Source organism: Megalops cyprinoides, chromosome 14 (genome assembly GCF_013368585.1).
Source record: "Megalops cyprinoides isolate fMegCyp1 chromosome 14, fMegCyp1.pri, whole genome shotgun sequence".
Classification (NCBI taxonomy): Eukaryota; Metazoa; Chordata; class Actinopteri; order Elopiformes; family Megalopidae; genus Megalops; species Megalops cyprinoides.
Genome location: NC_050596.1, coordinates 8,905,645 through 8,928,126, shown reverse-complemented (window position 1 = coordinate 8,928,126; position 22,482 = coordinate 8,905,645). Strand labels below are relative to the sequence as shown.

The window sequence follows — 22,482 nt, the reverse complement described above, 5'->3', positions numbered from 1 at the left end:
TCAGCCAGTGGTGAGGTAGTGAGCAATTAGAGTGGTTAGACCGTCTTGGACGAGTTCCTTAGTCTGTACACTGGCATCTGACCAGTATTTCCCCCCGCCAGATGCAAGCCTTTATTTGTGTTGAAAGAACAATGGCCGGCCTGGTGTGTGGACAGATGACTGACTGCACATTCTCACAGTGAATAAACTGGACAGATGGATCAGATGGATTGTCTGCTTTGAGATGTGGTTGTTGGATTCCAGAGTGAATAATGCAGAATGGTAATACACAGCATTTGGCCTACAGTTTGAGCAGCACTGGAGAATGGTGGTTGGAGCATTAGCAGTGGTTAGCCAGTAGGGCATACAGCATACCAGAATAGTTGTGTTTGGGGTTGAATGGAGTTATGGATGGTTAATGAAATGCATGCAGGCTATGAATGGGGCTGGGTTTGTTTAATGTCATGGGCGGGATGTGTTTAATGATGTTGCCGGGGTGTGTTTAATGATGTGGGCGGGGTGTGTTTAATGATGTGGGCGGGTGTTTAATGATATGGGCGGGTGTGTTTAATGATGTGGGCGGAGTGTTTTAATGATGTGGGCGGGGTGTGTTTAATGATGGGGTGTGTTTGTCTGTTCCAGATGATGAAGCATGCATGGGACAGCTATAGACAGTATGGATGGGGACACAACGAGCTCAAACCTCTGGCCAAGAAAGGACATTCCACCAACATCTTCGGTGAGTGACTGGAAACGCTGCCTTTTCTGTCCTACAAAGACAGACCATATCTAGACATTGCTCACTAGATATGAGTGTGGCACAATCTATGCTGAAAGTTACTGTGTCCCTGGAGTCTGTGTCAAAGCTCTTGTTTAATCATGAATTTTGGATGAGATGGGCTGAATCATTCTCTTACACTAATTAGTAGGTGGTGGTCACAGGGTAGGTGGTTTCACGTAAGACTGCTTGGTTTGGGCTGATCCTTCCTATTTTTGACTCTTTGATAATTAATACGATATTCCCCCTCTGAGTGTGGGTTAGCGACCACAGCGTTTTATTGATTACAGAAGGTAAGAGAGACGTTGTTCTCCAGTGCGCTGAGGAAGATGAGGTCCCTTGACCGCGACTTGAGGCATTCACTAACAACTCCTCTGCTGCATACGGAGACTTAGCACAGCTGTTCCATCAAAGAGCAAGGCCTGGGTCTTTGTATGTGATAGAGGGAGGAGCGTGCATCAGAGCTCAGGGTCGAGTGGAGAGGCCTCCACATGTGTGTGCAAAGGGCCATGGGGGGGGGGGGGGGGGGGGGGGGTCAGTTACCTTGCTCTGTCAGTGTTTAGTCCTTTCATCTGAATTCCAGTCTCTGGTGCGAATCAAACAGCATAGTCAGTTATAGAATTGTCACAATACCAGTTTTGAACTGCAATATGGTACTGGTGCAGTTTCACAATATTCAATACCTTTTTGTTACCACAAAAAACTACCACATGCATAGTTTTGCGCTGTTTATGAAATGTAATTTGTCTGTAGTATTGTGTTTTTAGGGAGTTATACGCCCAACTAAGGCTTAGTGTCACAATCCCTCCCTCTCTGAACCATTGTGCTCAGATGTCCTGCTGAGAGCTGAGAGTTCACAGCTGGGCTAGCAGGATGCTGTGTGCAAGCTTTCAGATTGCGCGATGTTGGCGTGCTTTACGTAACAACAGCCGGGCCCGCAGTGCATCCAGAGCGGTGCTTTAATTGCACCCAGAGCTGCGGGACGTTAAAACAACGTTGAAAGAACGTTGAAATATTGCCGCCGCAACGAAAGCAGGAAGCCGCTTTATAACGAGGGAATATCGCAGCGTGGTACGCCGATTACATAGCCCGGCAGAATAACCGTATGTTCAGTGAACATTAATTTAATCATCATAAGCCTATCCCAGCTGGCTCACCGAAGCATCTGTCCCCCCCAAAGCAGCTGCACATGGGCCAGCCTGTCCGCTGCATCTGATCTGCTTTTCCATGATGTGTGCACAGGTTAAAGAAATGGATTTTACAGAGCAGTAATGTAACAGAGCAGGTCAGATGTAGATCAGGTCCTGTCAGACCCAGCCGCTGTCAGTTTTTCCTGGGTTAAGGTGTTCCCACGTTATAAATGATAAATGAAACACTGTTACAGGCTGAGGCTGCAGGCGGATAAGCAGGCAGGCCAGGTCTTCTGTTTCAGTCTTTCTCCAGCCCGTTCATCCACTCTCAGGCACCAGGCGTGTTATGTTCTGAATCGCTGTGCAAAGATTTTTTTTTCCATGGGTTAAAATATCCAGATGTTTCTTTGTTGTTATTTTGTTTTTTTTGCTTTTGATTTTGAAAGCCAGATGGTGAAATGATCTTACCGCATTAGCAATATCTAGTATCTAATCCGCAGTGTCTAATTGGTTTATAAATACATATTTTGCGTAATCGCTCTAAAATCTGGGGCAGACAGTTTACATTTAGGCTCATTTTGAAATTCAGCTGCCTTAAAGAGCCTCGGCTTTGGTTTTTCTACATATTAATTTTTACTGTACGTGCCTGCCTGCTTGTCTCTTCTTTAAGATTTGTCTATGCTGCAAGCCAATAAACAGAGAATAAAGGGGTGGTGATGTAACAGGTTAAAAAAAAAAAACACAAACTTTTGTAATTTATGTAGCAGGTACATTTGGGGTTTCATTCATTCAGCGGTTTGTTTCCTATGTTGTTGGAACTTAGCACCTGTGGGCAATGATGCCAATTACAGGGAAAACCTGAGCAGAGCAGAGGACTCTGGGTAACTCGGCACTCATCTGAACATCCTGTCCTCTCCGGGCTGCTCTCTGTTTCTCTTTAAATGTCATTATCTTGTTTTTTTTCCCCAACTAGTCAGATTAATTACGCATGGAAAGCACATTGTTTTTGTGCATGTCATGATATGGCCCAGAAAACAACTGCATCAGAGACTCCCAAGGGGAGAGGGAAGTAAAAGGCTGTGAAAAGAAAGTGGTAAAGGGTCGGTTTGCCTGTCGCTATCGGAGATCGAGAGATGGACGAGCAGAGAGAGAACTCCCACCGATACGCAGGTCCAGCTGTGGTCAGCTGTTTCAGGCCCACGTTTGTGTATATAAATGTTCTTAAATTAGAACACTGTATTAGTAGAAATGTGCTCTGTGTGTCCCCACACCCGAATGTGTGGATGCATTCATTTGGGTGTGTGTGGATACCATTAGATCTAAATTTTTGTGCTATGAAATTGCAAATGTGCAACTCTAACCCATAGGCATCCATGTCTTGTTGCTGGGTGTAGCAGTGAGGCAGGGGGTTGTTTAGTTCACCAGATAAGCTTAAGTTCTGTGTGTCAGGGCTCCTAGGGGCTCAGTCAGCAAGGCGCTCACCTTGAGCACAGGCTTAGCCCTTCAGTTTGAATTCAAAACCAGACCAGTGTCATCTGCCAGTCGCGACCCAGAGCCCTGATCAGCTTCCTTACACTTAATATACGGTGGGAAGGTGAGACATTGTTTCCACATTGTGATTGTGGCACTCTGGGGTTCGTCAGGCAGCTGCAAAAAAATTGTGTGGCTCATACTGGGGTAAAAAAAAAAGCTATTGACTGTGTTGGAGTGTACCAGAGGATTTCTGTTGTTTTGCTTCAGTGCTACTGCTTAAGTAGAGAGTTTGCCAGGGCCGTGGCAAATGTACCATTGAAAAAGGTTTCATAAAGGGGAAACGCATATAAAAAATTTGCTGCTGCTGAAACCCTGCTTTATAATAAAGGCAGAATGGAGAATATGGTGCCAACAGTGTATGTTCGGTTTAGGGAGCCAGTCGTTATCGGAGTCGCGCACAGAGTGCTCTGTGTAAAAGTGTCCTGTCAGCTGAGAGTGAGTCTTCAGGCTAAACTGTACTCCAAGTGCTGTACCTCAGTAAATATTCATCAAAATCTGACAAGTCTAATCCACAACACATGGACAGAGTGGAGGAGGGTGGGGGGAGAGAAATGCAAAGCGACATTTTCCAGTTAATTAGAAAGTATTTCCAATGTTTTATTTTGTGCAAAGCGGTCCTGGAGGGTCGCAGTGTCTGCAGGGTTAATCAGCTCTGAGCCTGGAGAACCTCAGGCAGCAGACGTGGACATTGTTTAGTTTGTGGTCAGGTGATGATGTGGTCAGGTGTTTCGGGTTTTTTTTTTTGGATTGGTCATGGTTTGGTTCATTGTTGGGTCACAGTTTGGTTTCGGGGCTGATGGGGCACTGTGGTTTGGTTTGTGGTTGTGTTGTGGTTCAGTCTGTGCTTTGGTTGCGGTTCAGTGTGTGGTTCAGTCATAGCAAACCCAAGCCAGAGGTGCCCAAAAAGGCAAGATAAAGGTTTTTACCTGGGTTTTCAGCTATAGGAAAAGCTTTCTCTACAGCTTCCTCTATATTGTCAATAGGCTAAATGATCACAAATGTAAGGTAAAAGCTGCTCTCTTTTAAAGGACACTAAGATGCATACTGGCCATAGCCGGCCCACACTGGGTCTTATTGGGTTGGTAAGTGCTCTGTCTGGGATGAAAAATGATCCTGCTGGCTGTACTGGGCTTCTGAAATATGATCATAAACTGGGAATATCTCCAGCTGGAAATTTGTTTCTAGCATCTTGACAGTAGAGGAATGGGTTTCTCTGTGTGCTGTAGTGCCGCCTATTTGCAATGCCAGGACATAAGCAGTATCACACTGTTATCGGAACGCCTGCAGTACTTTGGCATCAGGTGAATGCCTGACCAGGTAGTCCTCTAAGAGTATCAGGTCAAAGAAGGGATGAATGAGCATAATTGACTAAGTTAAAGAATGAACAATGAGTAGTCTGGGCAAATGAACAGTGCTTCAGTACATTTCTTGAGCAGAAAATCTTATCCAGAGAGACTCGCAGAGCTTACAGTTTTTTACATGTTGTCCACATGTAAAGTTGGATATTTGCTGAGGAGAAGGCAAGTACCCTGCAGAAGCACACAACAGAGGTGACCCATCTGGGGTTCGAACCAGCAACCTTTGGGTTGCGAGCCCTGTTCCTTGCCCCTGTGCCACGCTGCTGCCCGGTGTCGCTGCCACGTTTCCTCTGTGACCCCTGCTCTCTCTCTCTCCTACAGACCGATGTGCTATCACCGTAATGCCTTAATTCTCAGGATGAGTTGTTGCGAACAGGCGGTTAATGCAATATACATGCATGAGATATGAGGTTACAGCCTTCTGTAGCAGCGCTGCCCTCTACAGGCCTCTGTTTCAGTCTTATGCCTTCCTTCTGTGGCCATGAACAGTAATAATACAGGGTGAGGGAGCTCTGGCTAGGCTCCTCTCAGATCCGACTTGGAGGGAGAGAGAGAGAGAAGGGAGAGGGAGACGAAGGCAGAGGAGGACAGAGGGAAAGAAGGAGAGAGGAGAGAGGGAGGAGGAGTGCAAAAGAGCGTGACCTGAGTCACAGTCTTGATTAGCAATACACACAGTAAATAAGACCTGATGCTCTCATAATTAACTGTTCTTATGAAATTAATTGCTGCAGAAATACAGCAATTAGGGCTTCAGAGAGGGAGAAGAGGTAGAAAGAGGAGAGAGATGGAGTGATTTACTGACTGGGTGAGTGATGAGACAGAAGAAAGGAAAATGAGATTAGATTACTGTGTACATTATTGATGAAGACTTCAATGAAGATATATTTTGATGCTATTTGAAGATGGTTACATATGCCTGAAGGACAAACACACATGCTCAAAAACACACATACTTACTCTTTCTCTCTCTCTCTCTCTCTCTCTCTCTCTCACACACACACACACACACACACACACGCGCACACACACACACGCACACACACATGCACACATACACACACACACACATTCACACACAGAGGAGGTGAGTAGGTGGTTGTCGTGTGTGTAGCCACAATGTTCAGTGAGGACATGGTTGCCATGTGGATTAGAACAGTGTCCCTTGTGATTGTGTGTATAGTTACAGTGTTCAGGGAGAATATGGTTGTGTGTATAGGTACTGTGTTCAGTGAGGACGTGGCTGTGTATAGGTACTGTGGTCAGTGAGGACGTGGCTGTGTATAGGTACTGTGTTCAGTGAGGACGTGGCTGTGTATAGGTACTGTGTTCAGTGAGGACGTGGCTGTGTATAGGTACTGTGTTCAGTGAGGACGTGGCTGTGTATAGGTATTGTGTTCAGTGAAGATGTGGCTGTGTATAGGTGCAGTGTTCAGTGAGGATGTGGCTGTGTATAGGTGCAGTGTTCAGTAAGGACGTGGCTGTGTATAGGTGCAGTGTTCAGTGAGGACGTGGCTGTGTATAGGTATCGTGGTCAGTGAGGACGTGGCTGTGTATAGGTACTGTGTTCAGTGAGGACGCGGCTGTGTATAGGTACTGTGTTCAGTGAGGACGTGGCTGTGTATAGGTACTGTGTTCAGTGAGGACGTGGCTGTGTATAGGTGCAGTGTTCAGTGAGGACGTGGCTGTGTATAGGTATTGTGTTCAGTGAGGACGTGGCTGTGTATAGGTGCAGTGTTCAGTGAGGACGTGGCTGTGTATAGGTATTGTGTTCAGTGAGGACGTGGCTGTGTATAGGTGCAGTGTTCAGTGAGGACGTGGCTGTGTATAGGTAAAGTGTTCAGGGAGGGTGTGGTAGGTAAGTGGCAGTGCTGTGCTGGTGTCCACAGGCTGTGCTGCTATCTCTGCCTCAGCTCTTGGTTAAAATGTTGTTTTCTGAACAGGAGGTTTGGCTCGCCTCAGGTTTTAATTTATTACTTAATTAAAGATCTATTAAAGCAAGAAATCTGACCCGGCTAATAGATTCTGCTGTGAAACTCCTCACATCACAGCACTGTGTTGCAGCTGGAGATATGGAGACATTCGTGTTGCCTTAACCTCACAGTACTCCTTATACGGTTACGCACGACAAGCAGTTGACCCTCTGGTCATGTGTCGGTATTGGCCCTGTAGTAATGTAGTATTGGTGATGTGTTGTACATGTAGTAATGTTGCATTTGATGTTTTGGCTGTAGTAACGCTGTGCGTTTGATTTATTGGTTCTCTGTTAGCATGTGTTTGATGTATTGGCTCTGTAGTAGTGTTATATTTTTGATGTTTTTGTTCTGTGTTACTGTGTGCTGGATATGTTGGCTCTGTAGTAATGTCATGTGTTTGATGTATTGGCTCTGTAGTAGTGTTATATTTTTGATGTTTTTGTTCTGTGTTACTGTGTGCTGGATATGTTGGCTCTGTAGTAATGTCATGTGTTTGATGTATTGGCTCTGTAGTAGTGTTATATTTTTGATGTTTTTGTTCTGTGTTACTGTGTGCTGGATATGTTGGCTCTGTAGTAATGTCATGTGTTTGATGTATTGGCTCTGTAGTAGTGTTATATTTTTGATGTTTTTGTTCTGTGTTACTGTGTGCTGGATATGTTGGCTCTGTAGTAATGTCATGTGTTTGATGTATTGGCGCTGTAGTAGCTGCTCACTCTGTACTCTCTCTGCAGGGAACTCCCAGATGGGGGCCACCATTGTGGACGCCTTGGACACCCTGTACATCATGGGTCTGCATGACGAGTTTAAGGATGGGAAGGACTGGATCGAGCACAACCTGGACTTCAGCGTGGTGAGTCAGCGGCCCCTATTCTGTGCGTGTGTGTGTGCGTGTCTGTGTCTGTGTCGGTACACACACGTGCGCATGTCTGTGCCTGTGTGCACGTGTGTGTGTGTATGAGTGTGTGTGTGTGTGTGTGTGTGTGTGTGTGTGTGTGTGTGTGTGTGCGCGTGTCTGTGTACATGTTTGTGTGTGAGTGTGTGTGTATCCATGTGCAGATGTGTTTGTGTGTGCATGCATGTCTGTCTGTGTGTGTTTGTTTATACATGACTGCACACAGACACAAACATGCACACGCAATACACACACATACCCTACTTGCCACACACGTGCAGTTAAATATCTGATTTCAGATCAGTGAAATTCTGTACTGAAGAGCTAATATTAACAAGTGATTTTAATTATTTCTCTGTAAACTCGAAACACTTCTAAGGAAATAAACACTTGAGCAAGTGCCATTGGATGCTGTAATAAATTTTCAGTTCTCTCCCTTACCACAGGCAAATCCACGTCTACACTTTTTTATCAGAGTCCTAATAGAATATTGAGTTCAATGATGTGGAGCTAGTGGTTTTCTTCATATAGTCATACAAGATATTCATATTCAAGGTATTTTGGCAACTCAAAGCCACCTGCTGTGTACACTAACATACGCAGCATTAGGCAGGAATATTAATAAGTTGAGAGAATTTACAGTATAGACTGGGGACAGCTTTCAGACTGTGGAGCTGTGAATTAGAAATGGTGCAAAAAAATGTAAAGAATTATTCTGAACAAGCAAGAATAATTCACAGGTTGACTAGCTAATCCTGGGTAGACTTTTCCTTTAATTTAGAAATTCTGCTTCTATGTATAATACAAATGCAGTGAGTTTAAATAAGAGCTGTCGCTTCTAAGATGAACGTCATAAGAGTTCCCGAGGGACCCTGGCTTTTTCTTGCATATATTTTATATAAATCACCTTGAAAAAGAAATTGGTGCTAAAATATTTACATTTCCCAATGATTCTCCTCCCTTTTCCTCTCTATCTCTATCTCTATCTCTATCTCTATCTCTATCTCTATCTCTCTCTCTCTCTCTCTCTCTCTCGCTCTCTCTCTTTCTCTTTCTCTCTCTCTCTCTCCCCCCCTCTCTCTCTCTCTCTCCCCCTCTCTCTCTCATGTCTTCCTATCTTTCTCCCTTGTTTGTCTCTCATTCCTAGCCTATAATTCCACAGCTCTTGCTTTCAATTAATAAATACATACTTCAGCCATAATGAGAAATGTTGTTCGACATTTGAAGGCCTGCCTCGGGCATTACTTACAGAGCTCAGGGAGTGGAAATGAAGGAGGTGCCTTTTGGTGAGGGACTTTTTGTAAAGTGAGATGTTGAAAGCGGAAAAGGCAATTAACCCCCTGTCCCCTCCGGTCAGTGTGAGGGGACGGGGGAAGGGGGGGGTTGCTGTGAAGACTCCAGTGTGTTTGGTGTGAATATAAACGACCTGAGCCTGTCGCTACAACAGGTGGTTTTTCAGGAAGCGTTTCTCCAGTTTCATGCCGCGACCTCGGCTACGCTCAGCGGAGGCCACAGTTTGAGACTTCCTAAGCGAATTGCTCTGAGATTAGGCCTCGCTGGTGTTGCTGTCCGCGAGGCGACGGTTTCAGGCGTTTTAGCCCTCAGTTCCACTTTCTGAAATCTTACCTCTCCGAGTCTCGCAAGCCCAAAAGGCACATGAGTGACGACTTCACAGCACAACCTGTATTTAACGTCTGAAAATGCACCTTTGAGTCTGACAAGTTCTTGGAAGCTCAGTTGTAGTACATACTGAGGGAGATGGATTTGATTTTGAAAAACACACTGATTAATGAGTACGCGCCTGTGTGTTTGCATATCGCACTCATTTGCTCTATCCATCAGTAGCGAGTTTGCTGTCTCCCTAAGAAAAGCAAGGTGTTTGCTCAGAGCGCCCCTCGGTGCCACCAACTGATCGTGTTCTCCTCTCTCAAGGCTTTTGCTGAGCCGCTCTTCACCCTTTGACCTTTCACATTTTTTTCTTTCCTGCAGAATGCAGAGGTCTCCGTCTTTGAGGTGAACATTCGCTTCATCGGGGGCCTGCTGGCTGCTTTTTACCTGTCTGGAGAGGAGGTAGGTGTCCACGTGTATGTGCTCTGTGCGTGTGTGTAAGCTTTGGTTAAAAGACTACACTCAGAACCAGAAGGATGTAGGCCTTGGTGGGAATTTGCTGATTGCTGATCGCTGTAGTGCCTTTTGAGAAATATAACAGACATGCAACGCTTCAGTAAAATATCTAGCTGACATAATATGATCAATTGTGTATAAAACTGTAAGCTTTACATTACTGCTCTTACCCTTAGGTAACTTACATAGGTTACAGTTTTACATGTTACCCATTTATACAGCTAGATATTTAGTGAGACAATTCTGGGTTAAGTATCTTGACCATGGGTACAACAGTGGGGAATTGAACCAGCAGCCTTTCGGTTACAGGTCCTGCTCCTTAACCACTATGCAGCACTGCATCCTGGGAGTTGGCTCCCCATTGGGGAATTGAACCCAGGTCTCCCGCGTAACAGGCAGGGATACTCACCACTGTACTAATGAGGATTTCCATTATGCTGTGAAATACTCTGGATAATAGTGCCTGCTTAGCAATGGTAATGCGGTGGCCTTCAGAGACAGAGAGAGTCCTGGGTAGGAAAAGGTGAGGGAGAGAATGTTCTCATAATGCTCTGTTTCAGGAACCATTGGGAACAACACAGTGCTTGTGCCACAGGAAGCTGGAAAAAAAAATCAACTCCAACCTCATTTCTACTCTTTGTTTTCTGGAGTTTTCTGGAGTTTTCAGGTGACCCAGTCATATTCATCTGCTACACCACCTAAAATTCATCTTGAAAGGAGCATAGTAAGGCCTCCCTGGACTATAAGTATGGCTCAGTGCAGTCCCATGCAAACTGGCCTCTCAGCACTGCAGCAGAAACACAGGCCTTTTCCTTACAGCTCGGTGCAGCACCAGACAGACGTCTCCGCATCTCGACCTCTTATCGCGGCTCGATGCGGCTCGGTGCAGGTCCAGAATGCCGGCCTCTCAACGCGGCCCGACGCAGACCGGACCCCGCGTTCACCCCGAGCGCTCGGCCCCCTCTCCTCTGATGTTATGCGACAGAATTTACTGCTGTGCAAACACTGCTACCGCCCACTGTGGGGTGGCGGGGGGGGGGCTGCTGCCCTCTGGGAGCTCTTCATTGCTCGGCCCCAGAGAACAGGCAGCCGAGCAGCGCTGTTGAATATTCACTCTGCAAACAGAAGGTGATTGATGCTGTTTACGCTCCCCACACCCCGCCGCTCCACGCTTCTCTGCTCCTGTCTGCAGGCGTCTCATCCAGTGCCTGTCACAGCCCTCTCATTACAGCCAGGCTGCGCTGAGGGCGGAGCCCAGCCCAGTGATTACAGATCTGAGAACAGTCCACTGTTTATATCCCTACTGTAGATCTAGAATCCAGCCCACTGTTTACAGCTCTGAGTACAGTCCTCAGTTCACATCCCTACTGTGGATGTAGAACCCAGTCCATTGTTGATCTCTCCCCTCCACTTAACGGTGACATTCACTTTGTGTATGACATGTTCCCCCCGCCCAGAGCAGGATTCAGTGTAGTTTCTTGGTCTTGCACACTTCCTGCTTCACAGTTGCCATGAAAACGGCTGGCGGTGAGACCATGTGTATATATGACTCGCGCAGCAGACATGTAGATAAGACTACTACTTCCACTCTGAGTATGACTTTGGAAAGTTATGCACAGATTAAGTTTGTGAGAAGGAAACTCTTCTCACAGTCCAGGAAGGGTTCCAAGGTACAGCCTCATATTTTTTATTTTTCCTGTTATAATCCTACCAGATTCATTTGTGGGGTTGGTTAAATATTTTTATGTCTATATAATATCACGTTATATGTGACTACGTTAGCAGAGCTCCTTTTTTTCATGCTGCCAGAGGACCTACATCCCAGATTTTCCAACGTGCCGTTCATCCTTTTATGTTATATTACATGTTAATACATGCAGTAAACCTCCAGAGACACTGAAGTGTATAAACATACAACGCTTTGCCCCTCCCCTGCCTTCGCTCAGAGGAATATTAATATTCCCACATATGTGTAATAACGGGATTAATGGATCGAGGCGGGGATACCTTTCAGAGGAAGATTACGGTGCAGGCTGCGTTTAAATCCATCTCTGTGCTCATTAATCCTGCTGCCTCCCGCAGACCCAACCCTTTCAGCGAGCAGTAATATTCACCGCGTGTTTTTTTTTTTTTTTTTTCCCCCTTCGGTGCCATTAGCTTTTATCGTTTTACCTTTTCCTCCCTGGCAGACAGCTTGCATTTCTCCCTTTCCGTTGCAGTCAGGACGTGGCAGCAGTGTGGCGTAGCGGTAACCCTAAAGCTGCTGGTTCAGTTTCCCCGCCCACCACCGCCGCTGTTGAATGCTTGGGCAGGGTGCTCAGCTTGAATTGGCTCAGTAAATGTCTAGCTGTGTAAATGGAGAGCTAGTAAAAATGGTAAACAGCTATATAACGCACTCTGGATAAGGAAGAGCATCTGGTGAGTGTCTATAATGTAATGGGTTCCTGTATTATTGCTATCCGTGTTAGCGATGAACATGTGGTCCTTTCCCTGACCCCAGACCATATGCACGTATCAGTGGTGAACACGTCGTCCTTCAGCTGACCCCAGACCACCTGCGCACGGACATCCTCATTGTAAACCAGTCCTGGATCTTAGATGCGTGTGCTTGGGAACGCGCCTTTGTTTCAGATCACCCCTTACCGGTTGATTTTTGAGAGCCTTAACATTGGTCAGTTCTGCACAAGATCTTGCTCATTTTGAGTGCCTCATTTCTCATAGGCTTGGGTTGAGACATTTCCTTTGCCTATCTTTTGCTGCACGGCGCTTGTCTTGCAGGAAAGAGGAAATTCGGGATTATATAAAACTTTTAGATGAGGGTGGAGGTGCGGCCGTGGATCATTGTGGAGCTGCAGGCTGTGTAAAGCTTTCCCATGGACGTGGGGCAGCGGAGATGGCGTTCGCGAAGCAGCTGCCCTCATCCATGCCCCCATCCTCAGCTCATGTTTTTTTCATGCTCTCCGTTTTCACACATCAGCGATAACTCCCCCTCGTCTCTCTGCGCAGGTGTTTAAGGTGAAGGCTGTCCAGCTGGCTGAGAAACTGCTGCCCGCGTTCAACACCCCCACTGGCATCCCCTGGGCCATGGTTAACCTGAAAAGGTAAAACTCACCAGCCAGGACTCTTTAAAAGAGACCGCAACCCTTGACCGGTGACCACAAACCTCAGCGGTGATCAGAAACTTTGACAATGAAAATTGATAGTGACCATGACCCCTGACTGTAACCACTGGCTTTTTTTAGGATGGTAGACCCAGCTTGTAGACCCCACAGGAGCCAGGCTTCTGCACCACATTCACACTTGTTCCCGGCTGAATTTTGTCTTTGTCCTTGTGGTCAGTGAGCTGGAAATCCAGCTGATTGAGAGGACACTGTTCACCTGTTGGGGCCGTAGTGCTGGCGCTCTCTCACACTCTTTTCCCCCTTTCTCTCCCTGACCTTCTCTTACACTCTCCCTCTCTTCCACCTTCCTCTCTCACACTCTCTCCCCCTTCTCTCCCTCACCTTCCCCCTTACTCTCTGTCCCTCTTCCTCTTTCACTCTTATTCCCTCTCCCTTTTTTCTCCCCTTTTTCTCCCTCTTTCTCTCCACCTACCTCTTACACATGCTGTCTCCCTCTCTCGCTCTCTCTCTACCTCCGTTTCTACCTCCTCTGTCTCTCGCTCGCTCTGCCTCTTGCTCCCCCTCCTCTCTTCCTCCTTCCTCCCTCGCTCCGTCTTGTTTGTGTTTCTTCTTTCTTTCTCGCTGCGGGAGTTTTCTCTAAATCTGCAGATTTCTCTGTAAATATTCCTTCAGAACATTCTCTCCTCTCCTGCTTAACGTGGCTGCTCAGATTAGAAGCTCAAATTTAATCAACATCACAAAATTATGCCCCTCCCCCCGCCCCACGTCCCCCCCATTGTGAAATTGTGTTCTTTCTTGCACCAAGGGACTGAAATTTAAATTGACTCTGACATTCCTTTGTGAAAGTAGGCTTTGGTAAAGTGGATTTGGATGAAAAAAGGGCCTCTTTCATACAGGGGGTTTGTGTGTAGTGTGTCTAATCCCGCGGGGAAAATTCCTTGTGTTCCGCTAAACCCAATTCAGGCGGCTCAAAGCACAATGTCCTCAGGAGCAGCGGCGTTATGGGAAGGGGGAACCCGTGAATGCACCGTGGTGTATGGCAGCGCATGTAAATGGCCGACGAAACGGCACTAACGAGGTGGAGCCGTCATACATAGGCAGCTCCTGCCGTCCTCCGCCCAGTGAGATGAGCTGCGTTACACAGGAGGAGGTGACAAGCGGGTCGGTACGGGATGACCTGGGACCTGTGAAAGCCGCCTCATTGGTCACCAGACACTGGGCCCATCTGTCTTCATTACACCAATGTGGACACACTCCATTCCTTATAGACCTGGAGTCCAGTCCTGGTTTTCCGGTCAGCTTTCAGGAGCTCACAGCCAAAGCCGGTCCCCTCTCACCACATAGCAATCGAGAAGCATATGATGAAAGTGCTTTGCTCGCGCACGTGACGTTAGTCCTGTGACTTGTGTCATTTATCCACCAGTTGGCCTTTTGCAGATGTCATTAATTACATGGTTGTAATTTCATATCCCTTTTTAGAGCTCAGCTTGGTTTGAGATTCCTCACACGCACTGCTTTAATGCTCAGGGTCAGAGTTTTACCTACAGCATACAGGGCCTTTTGTGAGCAGATGTTAAGTAGGTCATGTAATGTTCTCAGCCCGGAAACTGTATGAGGAAGAATGGCAGTGGGAGTAAGAGCAACTTAATGGAGTCAGTATATGTAGGGAGGTACATATGGAAACGATTCCCAGGGACTGAACAAAAACATCCAGCCTCCCAGGGACTGAGGGAGTGGATTCAATGGTAGAGTGCAAAGAATACACACACACACACACACACACACACACACACACACACACACATAAATACACATGCACATGCACACACACACACACATGCACATGCACACACACATGCTCACGTATATGAACAAATACGCAAACGTGCGCATTTATATGTACATGCGCACACACACACACACACACACACACAAGGTTTACTGTTGAAAGCTAATGGTCTATTAGCAGTAGGCTGCTCTGGCTGTGTGTCTCAGGACTCAGATCTCCTCTGGCTTTCTCCAGATTTCATTTGGAGTCACTAAAGCATCACAGGGGTCAGGATGGCATTGCACAAATAATCAAGGTACACGTGACTGATCTTTGGTCATCTGCCTGTCCGTCCATCTGTCCATCCGTTCACAGCGGTGTGGGGCGGAACTGGGGCTGGGCGTCGGCTGGCAGCAGCATCCTGGCGGAGTTTGGGACCCTCCACATGGAGTTTGTTCACCTGACCTACCTGACTGGACACCCCGCTTACTACCAGAAGGTGAGTGAGAGAGCCGCTCGCTCGTCTTTTCAAGGGTGCCGAGGGAAGCTTCACAGTGTCAACACAACAGGGTAAATCCACCTGCTTTTACACCTCATCACAGTAAGTTTATTCGACTTATTCTAGTTAATTTATGCCCTTGAAGCAAAACTTGGCCTCATCTCTGTCAAGATTAACTGGATATTAAAGTCATCGTTTCAGGCCCTGAGAAACAGATTGATCTTAATTAAACTGAACTCTAATCTGTATATCAGGTTTTTGAGAGGATTTAACAACCAGAAGGAATGTCTTATTTTTTACCACATACTTATAACAAACTCTTTCTTTTACAGAGGAGTTACTTACAGTCAGAGTAATTTCAAATACAAACCAATATTCAGTTAACAGATTAAGAATGCTTAATTACTGGGCTGGAGGGAGAATCATCACCTTGCGTGATCTTTCAGGAACAGAATGGGACTCACTGACCCATCTCCACAGTTAGGTACTCACTGGGGTAAATCACAGGTGAAGGAGCCCCACTCCTGCCACGGGGATCTGAACATGTTCCGCCTATGAATCCACCGCACTGCCACCAGTCCACCAGACAGCTCTACAGCCAATCAACAGCAAGAAAACTGGTTAATGAGTGTGGCAGCACATTCCAACACGGGTGTACATTCAGATTAAACCGGTGTCTAATAAGTGTAACGGGTGGGATGTGAAGGGGGTACGTGTGAGTGTGAACTCGATTGGTGAAGCTGGTGTTCTTGTGAATGCTTGTGTGTGTGTGTGTGTGTGTGTGTGTGTGTGTGTGTGAGAGAGAGAGAGAGATCATGTTCCCAGCTTGTCCCTCACTTTCTCTCAGGTGATGCACATTCGCAAGCTGCTGGCCAAAATGGACCGACCCAATGGGCTGTACCCCAACTACCTGAACCCGCGGACCGGACGCTGGGGACAACGTGAGTGCCCCTACAATCTGCCATCAAGCCAACTCCCTGCCACCTGTTATAATACTGCTATATAATACTGCTCTTAACTGCTCTATACCACCTATCTCTGCCAGCCATCGTTTAACTGCTCTATACCACCTATCTCTGCCAGCTAGCCTTTTACTGCTATGTATCACCTGTCACTGCTAGCTGGCTTTTTCTGTGTATCTGTTCTACTTAACAGACCTTATCGCTCTTCATCACTTTTCATCAGTGAATGTAAATACATCTGTTTGTCACATTGGATGAAATCACTCATAACATTACTGGCAGTACAATTAAAGCGCACCTCAGTTGACTGATGGAGAGAATGATTTATATGATTGATTGACATATCTTTTTAACAGGGGCACCAGACTGAATTATTTATTGATTTATATGCTTTGTAAACTAGTATGATTGATTGGTTGGCAGGCAGCATGAACAAGTACGTGGTGCAGACCTGATGTTTTCTTTTACCCGATCTCAGCAGACAAGAGCATCTGAACGGAAATATTCTACCTGTGTTTAGCATGAGTAGCGTGGCAGAGCTCCGATTTAATGACTACCTGCGAACCTGAGCACAAACACTTATCCTACCACACACAGCAGGAACGATGCTTTAGTTATTAAACGGTTGGGCTAATTGAAATGATTCAGAGAGAGGGAATGAAAACTCGATCGCAGCACTAAAGCTGTGATTAACGCTGTCCGACGGCTCATCAAAGACCGACGCCGTAAAATCCGCCTGACTGAGGAGGACGGGCGTGCAGCCACCAAGCGCTCTGATTGGATGGCTGGCGGATTAATCTGCAGCAGCAGCTGTGTTTGGGGGAACCAGGTTGTAGGTTTTGGGGCTGCAGGTTCTGCGTTTGCTCCAGCATGCGAGGGGTAAACCAACTGGGAAAGCCAGTTTGCTGCTTGGGGACTTGCCTCTGAACCGAGCAAAGCCGGTGTTCCAGGGGTCGTATCCTCTGGATAAGAAGTTAAACTGAGGTCCTATCTCACTGTGGTCATTAAAGGCCTCATGGCATTTATCAACAGAGAAGGAGTTTTAAAATCCCGGATTGTGGTGGATTTCCCAAGATGGCTGTTTAGATCTGGCCACCTCCTAGCCCTCCTACAGCTCCTCTTCCCTGCCCCACTCCACCTTGTATCCCCAGAGAGCTGAATTTTCAGACCTTCTCTGACCTTCCTGATTAAATTAAGGTTAAAGAAGTAAATGATTTTAATAATAACTGCTGAAACTGTACTACTCCTGATTATGCTAATGATGGCAATAACAGTTTGATGATAAAATTACTGGATCACGATCAGAGGGTAATGTTTTTTTATAGCCATCCTAAATTAATAGTACTGATTGAAGCTTTACTTAATCAGGGTTCTGTTAATGTCTGTCGCATAATGAAGATTCATTTGCAGTTGGAAGGGAAAGATACTGCAGGTTATGAATGGAAAGTTAGTTGTGAAAAGAGGCAGGGGTAGCTGTGTAGAATAGAACTGAGGTTTACTTCTAATGTGGTATTCATAATACTGTAGAGCTACCAGGCCTTAATGAAGGACATCTCTTGCACTATCACAATCTCGCTTAAAAGCAGTCCATGATATACTCATGATTATTATTACTGTACAAGTGATGGTGAATGGATGTGGTGTTAGTGAAGTGATGAGGAATGGATGTGGAATTAGTGAAGTGAGGGAGAATGGATTTGAGGGTTACTAAAGTGATGGGGAATGGATATGAGGATTAGTATAGCAATGGGCAATGTATGCGGGGATTAGTAGAGTGATGGGGAGTGGATGTGGAGTTAGCGAAGTGATGGGGAGTGGATATGGAGATTAGTAAAGTGATGGAGCATTAGTGATGCCATTATTAACACGCTGCTTATTTTCTCTGTAAAGCTGGTAGAGCCCTGGAGTGAACAGAAGATTAGAGTCTAACTTGTGAAATGGATTCCACAGTATTCCAGCCCATGGCAGGCAGCCTTCATGTAACCTTCATGAACAGGCTCTCAGGATTAGGGCTGCATGACAAACACGCACTGTTTGGTTTTCTCTGTTTATCTTCTGTTTCTCTGAGTTGGCGTGACTCCACTTGGAAGGACAGTACGCGTTTCAGTAAACTTGAACGGACGAGAGAATCCAGTAGAGTCGAGGGCAGTTTTCTTTCTTTTCATGTGTTGGTTTTCTGTAGGGCTCGTAGCTCGTTAGGGATGAGACGTACAGATAGCATGTGGGCCTACGAGTTGGAGGAGGTTACTAACCCAGCCACACGTCATCTGTTAGCTACACCGTGTAACACGTTTAGTCAGTCTGGTGATGACCATGATCTTAACTGAGATAAGCATGGGGGTGCATTTGATTTGCTCAGAATTTCTTGGACTTTAATTGGATGAATCTTGGGAGTTTTGTTGTGGGGGGGGGTGCTTGGCCTAAAGCTGGTGAAAATGGCTGAGCTTGAACACAGTTTGTTAAAACCAGGAGTAGAAAGGGAAAGAGTAGAGCGCGTACCGAGCAAACGGCAGCAGGAGCAGGAGGTGTCGTCTCTTCTGAAGGTTCAAATAGATTTCCTCTTTGTTTATGGATGCCAGAAAAAAAAAAGGACAAAAGCAAAGCTGACAACAGCTGACGTCCCCTGAGGGGATATTTATTCATTTGTTTATTTATATGTTTATTCTGATGTTGTTCACTTCTCACTCCACATCTGCGCTTGCCGTGTGCAGGGGGCACCTGGGAGATTGTTGTGTTTGTGAAACAGAGGAGAGAAGAGGCCCATCCTCATGGAGGGGACACAGCCTGCACAGGGCGCTGTTGTGCATAGTCTGACCTGCATGCATTTATAGAGCCTGCTCAGATGCAGACAGGTGATTCCGATCACGTGCCTGGGCTGCGCCTGTATTTTTGCCCACCCTGAGCTTTTGACTGAAAGGCATGGAGCTCTGAAAGGTGGCGGCATGCTGTACATAACCGGAACTGCTCCAGCAAGCGTCCATACAAGTATAGCAATCGAGGAAATGCAATTTGAGCTGGATTCGGAAGTCTGCCCAGCTTTTAAATAATGCAGTGTGAGCTTCATTAACACTAACATTGTTTGAGAGTGGGGGGGGGAGCATGAGTTATTGCTTTACATTTCCTTAAACACAGAGTGAGAGCTCATCAGACACGCAGTACATTATGCTGTCATTACCTTAATGGGGCTGCGTATAAAACCCATCACATTGCATTTTCTAACCACACTCTTCTCTCCAGCAACTGGATTGCATTGCTTATGTTCACATGAAGTGCCCAAGGGTACAACAGCAGTGGCCTGGTTGGGAATCTAACCGGCAAGCTTGGCATTGTAAGCCGTGTTCCTTACCGCTAAGCTGCACTGCTGTCCACGCTGGAGGAAATGTGTACGGAAGGGCAAATTTCTGGATGATATTCTGGGCCAACATCAGACCTTTGTTCTGCTGCTGTGCAGTAGATGATCCCTGCCTTTACACAGAGTCACAATCCTGAGAGAACAGCTCCACCAGCACCACCACAGGCAGGCATTCTGCGAGATTTAATGAGGGATTTGTAATCTGCTTTTACTCTAGGTAAGAGTATCTGCCAAAATAACAATAGCACTACAGGTATTAATAGCAATGAGTGGCAGAAGTTACAGTTTACTATTAGTTTCAGAGATTATCAGGGCTGGAAGAGCTGACTGAGAGTGTGTCTTTCTGTGTTATTGGATAATGCATAATACCAGTGTTTTGTTGAAGGAGTGCATAATGCCATTGTTTGGTTGGAAGAGTGTATTATATCATTTTGTTGGAAAGTGTTATATTAACATTTTATCTGAAGAGTGCACAGTACCATTATTTTGTTGTAAGAGTGCATAATGATCGCAGGGTTATTGTGAGAATGCCTGCGTGCTCAGTATCATGTTGTGGGAAGAGTGTATGATGACAGTCCCATTGTTGGAAGAGTGCATAGTTAATGTGCGTAATTTGATCCTATGTTCCAAACAGACCACACCTCTGTAGGGGGCCTGGGGGACAGCTTCTACGAGTACCTGCTGAAAGCCTGGCTGATGTCTGACAAAACGGACACAGAGGCCAGGAAGACCTACGACGACGCCATTGAAGTAAGTGTCATCGTCACCTTCCCCATTACCCAGTAACGTTACTACAGAGCAGACGCAGGGTGCAGCCAGATAGACTCCATTGCATGTTGAGGGATGGCACCTCTTTTGTAACGCCCGCCTCGTGACTGCGCCCTCTACAGGCCATCGAGCGCCACCTCATCCGCAAGTCCAACGGCGGCCTGACCTTCATCGGCGAGTGGAAGAACGGCCACCTGGAGAGGAAGATGGGCCACCTGACCTGCTTCGCCGGGGGCATGTTCGCCCTGGGCGCCGACGGCTCGCCCGACGACAAGGCCGGCCACTACCTGCAGCTGGGCGCCGAGATCGCCCACACCTGCCACGAGTCGTACGACCGCACCGGTGAGGGGACAGGGGCGAGAAGTCCCAGCACAGACTCTGCAGATTGTAGTTGATTCATAGTGCTACATTCCTGCCCTGTGTCTGAACAGCCTTATTTTACCCTGTCTCCCTCCTTCGTCAGAAAGGTTATTATTACCCACATAAGAGAACACCTCTTAGCTGGGTGCGAAGCAGCAGGGGAGAAGGTTAATTTTGCCCTTTTGTTTCCATGGTAACGGAGCGTTACCTCTGCCCAGCATGCTTTTGGGCTGACTGAAGGAGGAAGTGGGACCAGCCAGCGGTGTGTTTTGACAGAGTTATAAAGCACTGTGCTCAGTATTAGGTTGCTATGGGAATGCAGCAGACTGCTTCCTTTACTTCCATGTTGGCATGGCGATTTAACAGACTGCTTCCTTCTGTGTCAGGTTACTATGGGAATGTGGAGTCTAGAATTCCTGATGCAGCATTTTCCAAGCCTCATCTCTCTCTCTCTCCCTCTCTCTCCCTCTCTCTCCCTCTCTCTCCCTCTCCCTCTGGGCAGTGCTGAAGCTGGGGCCAGAGGCCTTTAAGTTTGACAGTGGTTTGGAGGCAGTGGCTGTCCGTCAGAATGAGAAATACTACATCCTGCGGCCCGAGGTGATCGAGACGTACTGGTACATGTGGAGGTTCACCCACGATCCGAAGTACAGGCAGTGGGGCTGGGAGGCTGCACAGGTGACTGCTACATAACATCCGACACAGGCGTGGCTGAGTGAATGGCTGAGTGAATGGTAGATGTCTGTTGATGTACTTTCCTACTTCTATGAGTATGAGTAGTTACGTCTATGAGTAGTTCAGGCTGGATCCACCTGGGTTCCTGAGTGAAGTGATACCTCTGTGTGGGTCAGCCATTTTGGTTAGCCCTCCCTGTCCCTCACAGCTGCCTCCGTCTCTGCCTCTGTCTGATCTCCCTTCTCTGTGTGACGTCGTCCTGCAGGAAGCTTTCCCTCTGACTCGGTCTCTCTCCCTTTCAGGCCATCGATAAGTACTGCCGGGTTAGCGGGGGGTTCTCGGGGGTCAAAGACGTCTACTCCTCCAACCCCACCTACGACGACGTGCAGCAGAGCTTCTTCCTGGCAGAGACCCTCAAGTAAGTCCTCTGTCCCCCCCGCTCCATCTGGTTCCACCTGTTTACACCTGCATATCCCCAGCAGTGTGGTCATAATGTCCCAGGTTTGATGGCACAAGCTGTATCTCCTTCAGACTCCCTCAGCTGTTGACCAGATAAGTCACAGAATTGATACTATACAGCTAGAAAACATACCTAAAACAGCAATGTGTTTAGACATCCCAAGAGGCCACAGCTGCATTTGTGATGTTTTCCGCAGTATAATTACTGTGTAATAACACCAGTATTGGAACCATGTAATGAAAAGTGCAACCAGTGGAGGGTGGCTCTTTTTATAACTGTTAAATAAATACCAGTCTGTGGTAAAGAGAAGAAACGGCTGTGAGAACAGGATTGGTGGTCACTGCTGCCCTCTGCTGGTAGATTAACACATTCAAAGGAGTTACCAAGACAGTAAACGGTAAAATGGTGCTACAGCTCTAGGCATGTTTGGTTTGAGCTTTAAGTTCATATTTTTATAAAGGTATTGATTTGATTTTATTGTAATTTTTGGTCATTTGGTTCTTGTTAGTCATTGTAACACACCACACCACATGGCCACACTATGTTCTTCAAGAACTGTGTTCAGTGTCATGAGGTTTGCCGTGATTTATACAGAGGGGTAGTGAATGCAGCATATGAATGCAGTGTTTTGAGAAGGTGTGCTGATGTGTGACGGTGTGTAGAGAGTGCGGGGTGTTATATTAACATGTACAGGTGTGTATTAAGGATTCAGTTGAGTAGGGCTCCCAAGTGGCTCAGTCGGTAAAAGC

General features: G+C 46.6%; 1 protein-coding gene across 3 annotated transcripts in view; it reads left to right on the top strand.

Annotated features, from left to right (window-relative positions):
* Positions 1-22,482, top strand: part of man1a2 (mannosidase, alpha, class 1A, member 2) — a 42,957-nt gene that overhangs the window by 18,206 nt on the left and 2,269 nt on the right. For 2 of the 3 annotated variants that reach the window (XM_036545746.1, XM_036545745.1), the window contains exons 4-13: positions 622-718; positions 7,486-7,604; positions 9,636-9,716; positions 12,777-12,871; positions 15,036-15,159; positions 16,007-16,100; positions 20,108-20,223; positions 20,364-20,583; positions 21,104-21,276; positions 21,576-21,691. In XM_036545746.1, the coding sequence (XP_036401639.1) occupies positions 622-718; positions 7,486-7,604; positions 9,636-9,716; positions 12,777-12,871; positions 15,036-15,159; positions 16,007-16,100; positions 20,108-20,223; positions 20,364-20,583; positions 21,104-21,276; positions 21,576-21,691 (1,235 nt within the window). Of the gene's footprint in view, positions 1-621; positions 719-7,485; positions 7,605-9,635; positions 9,717-12,776; positions 12,872-15,035; positions 15,160-16,006; positions 16,101-20,107; positions 20,224-20,363; positions 20,584-21,103; positions 21,277-21,575; positions 21,696-22,482 lie in introns of those variants that run through there. The other variant, XM_036545747.1, reaches the window with a different exon arrangement.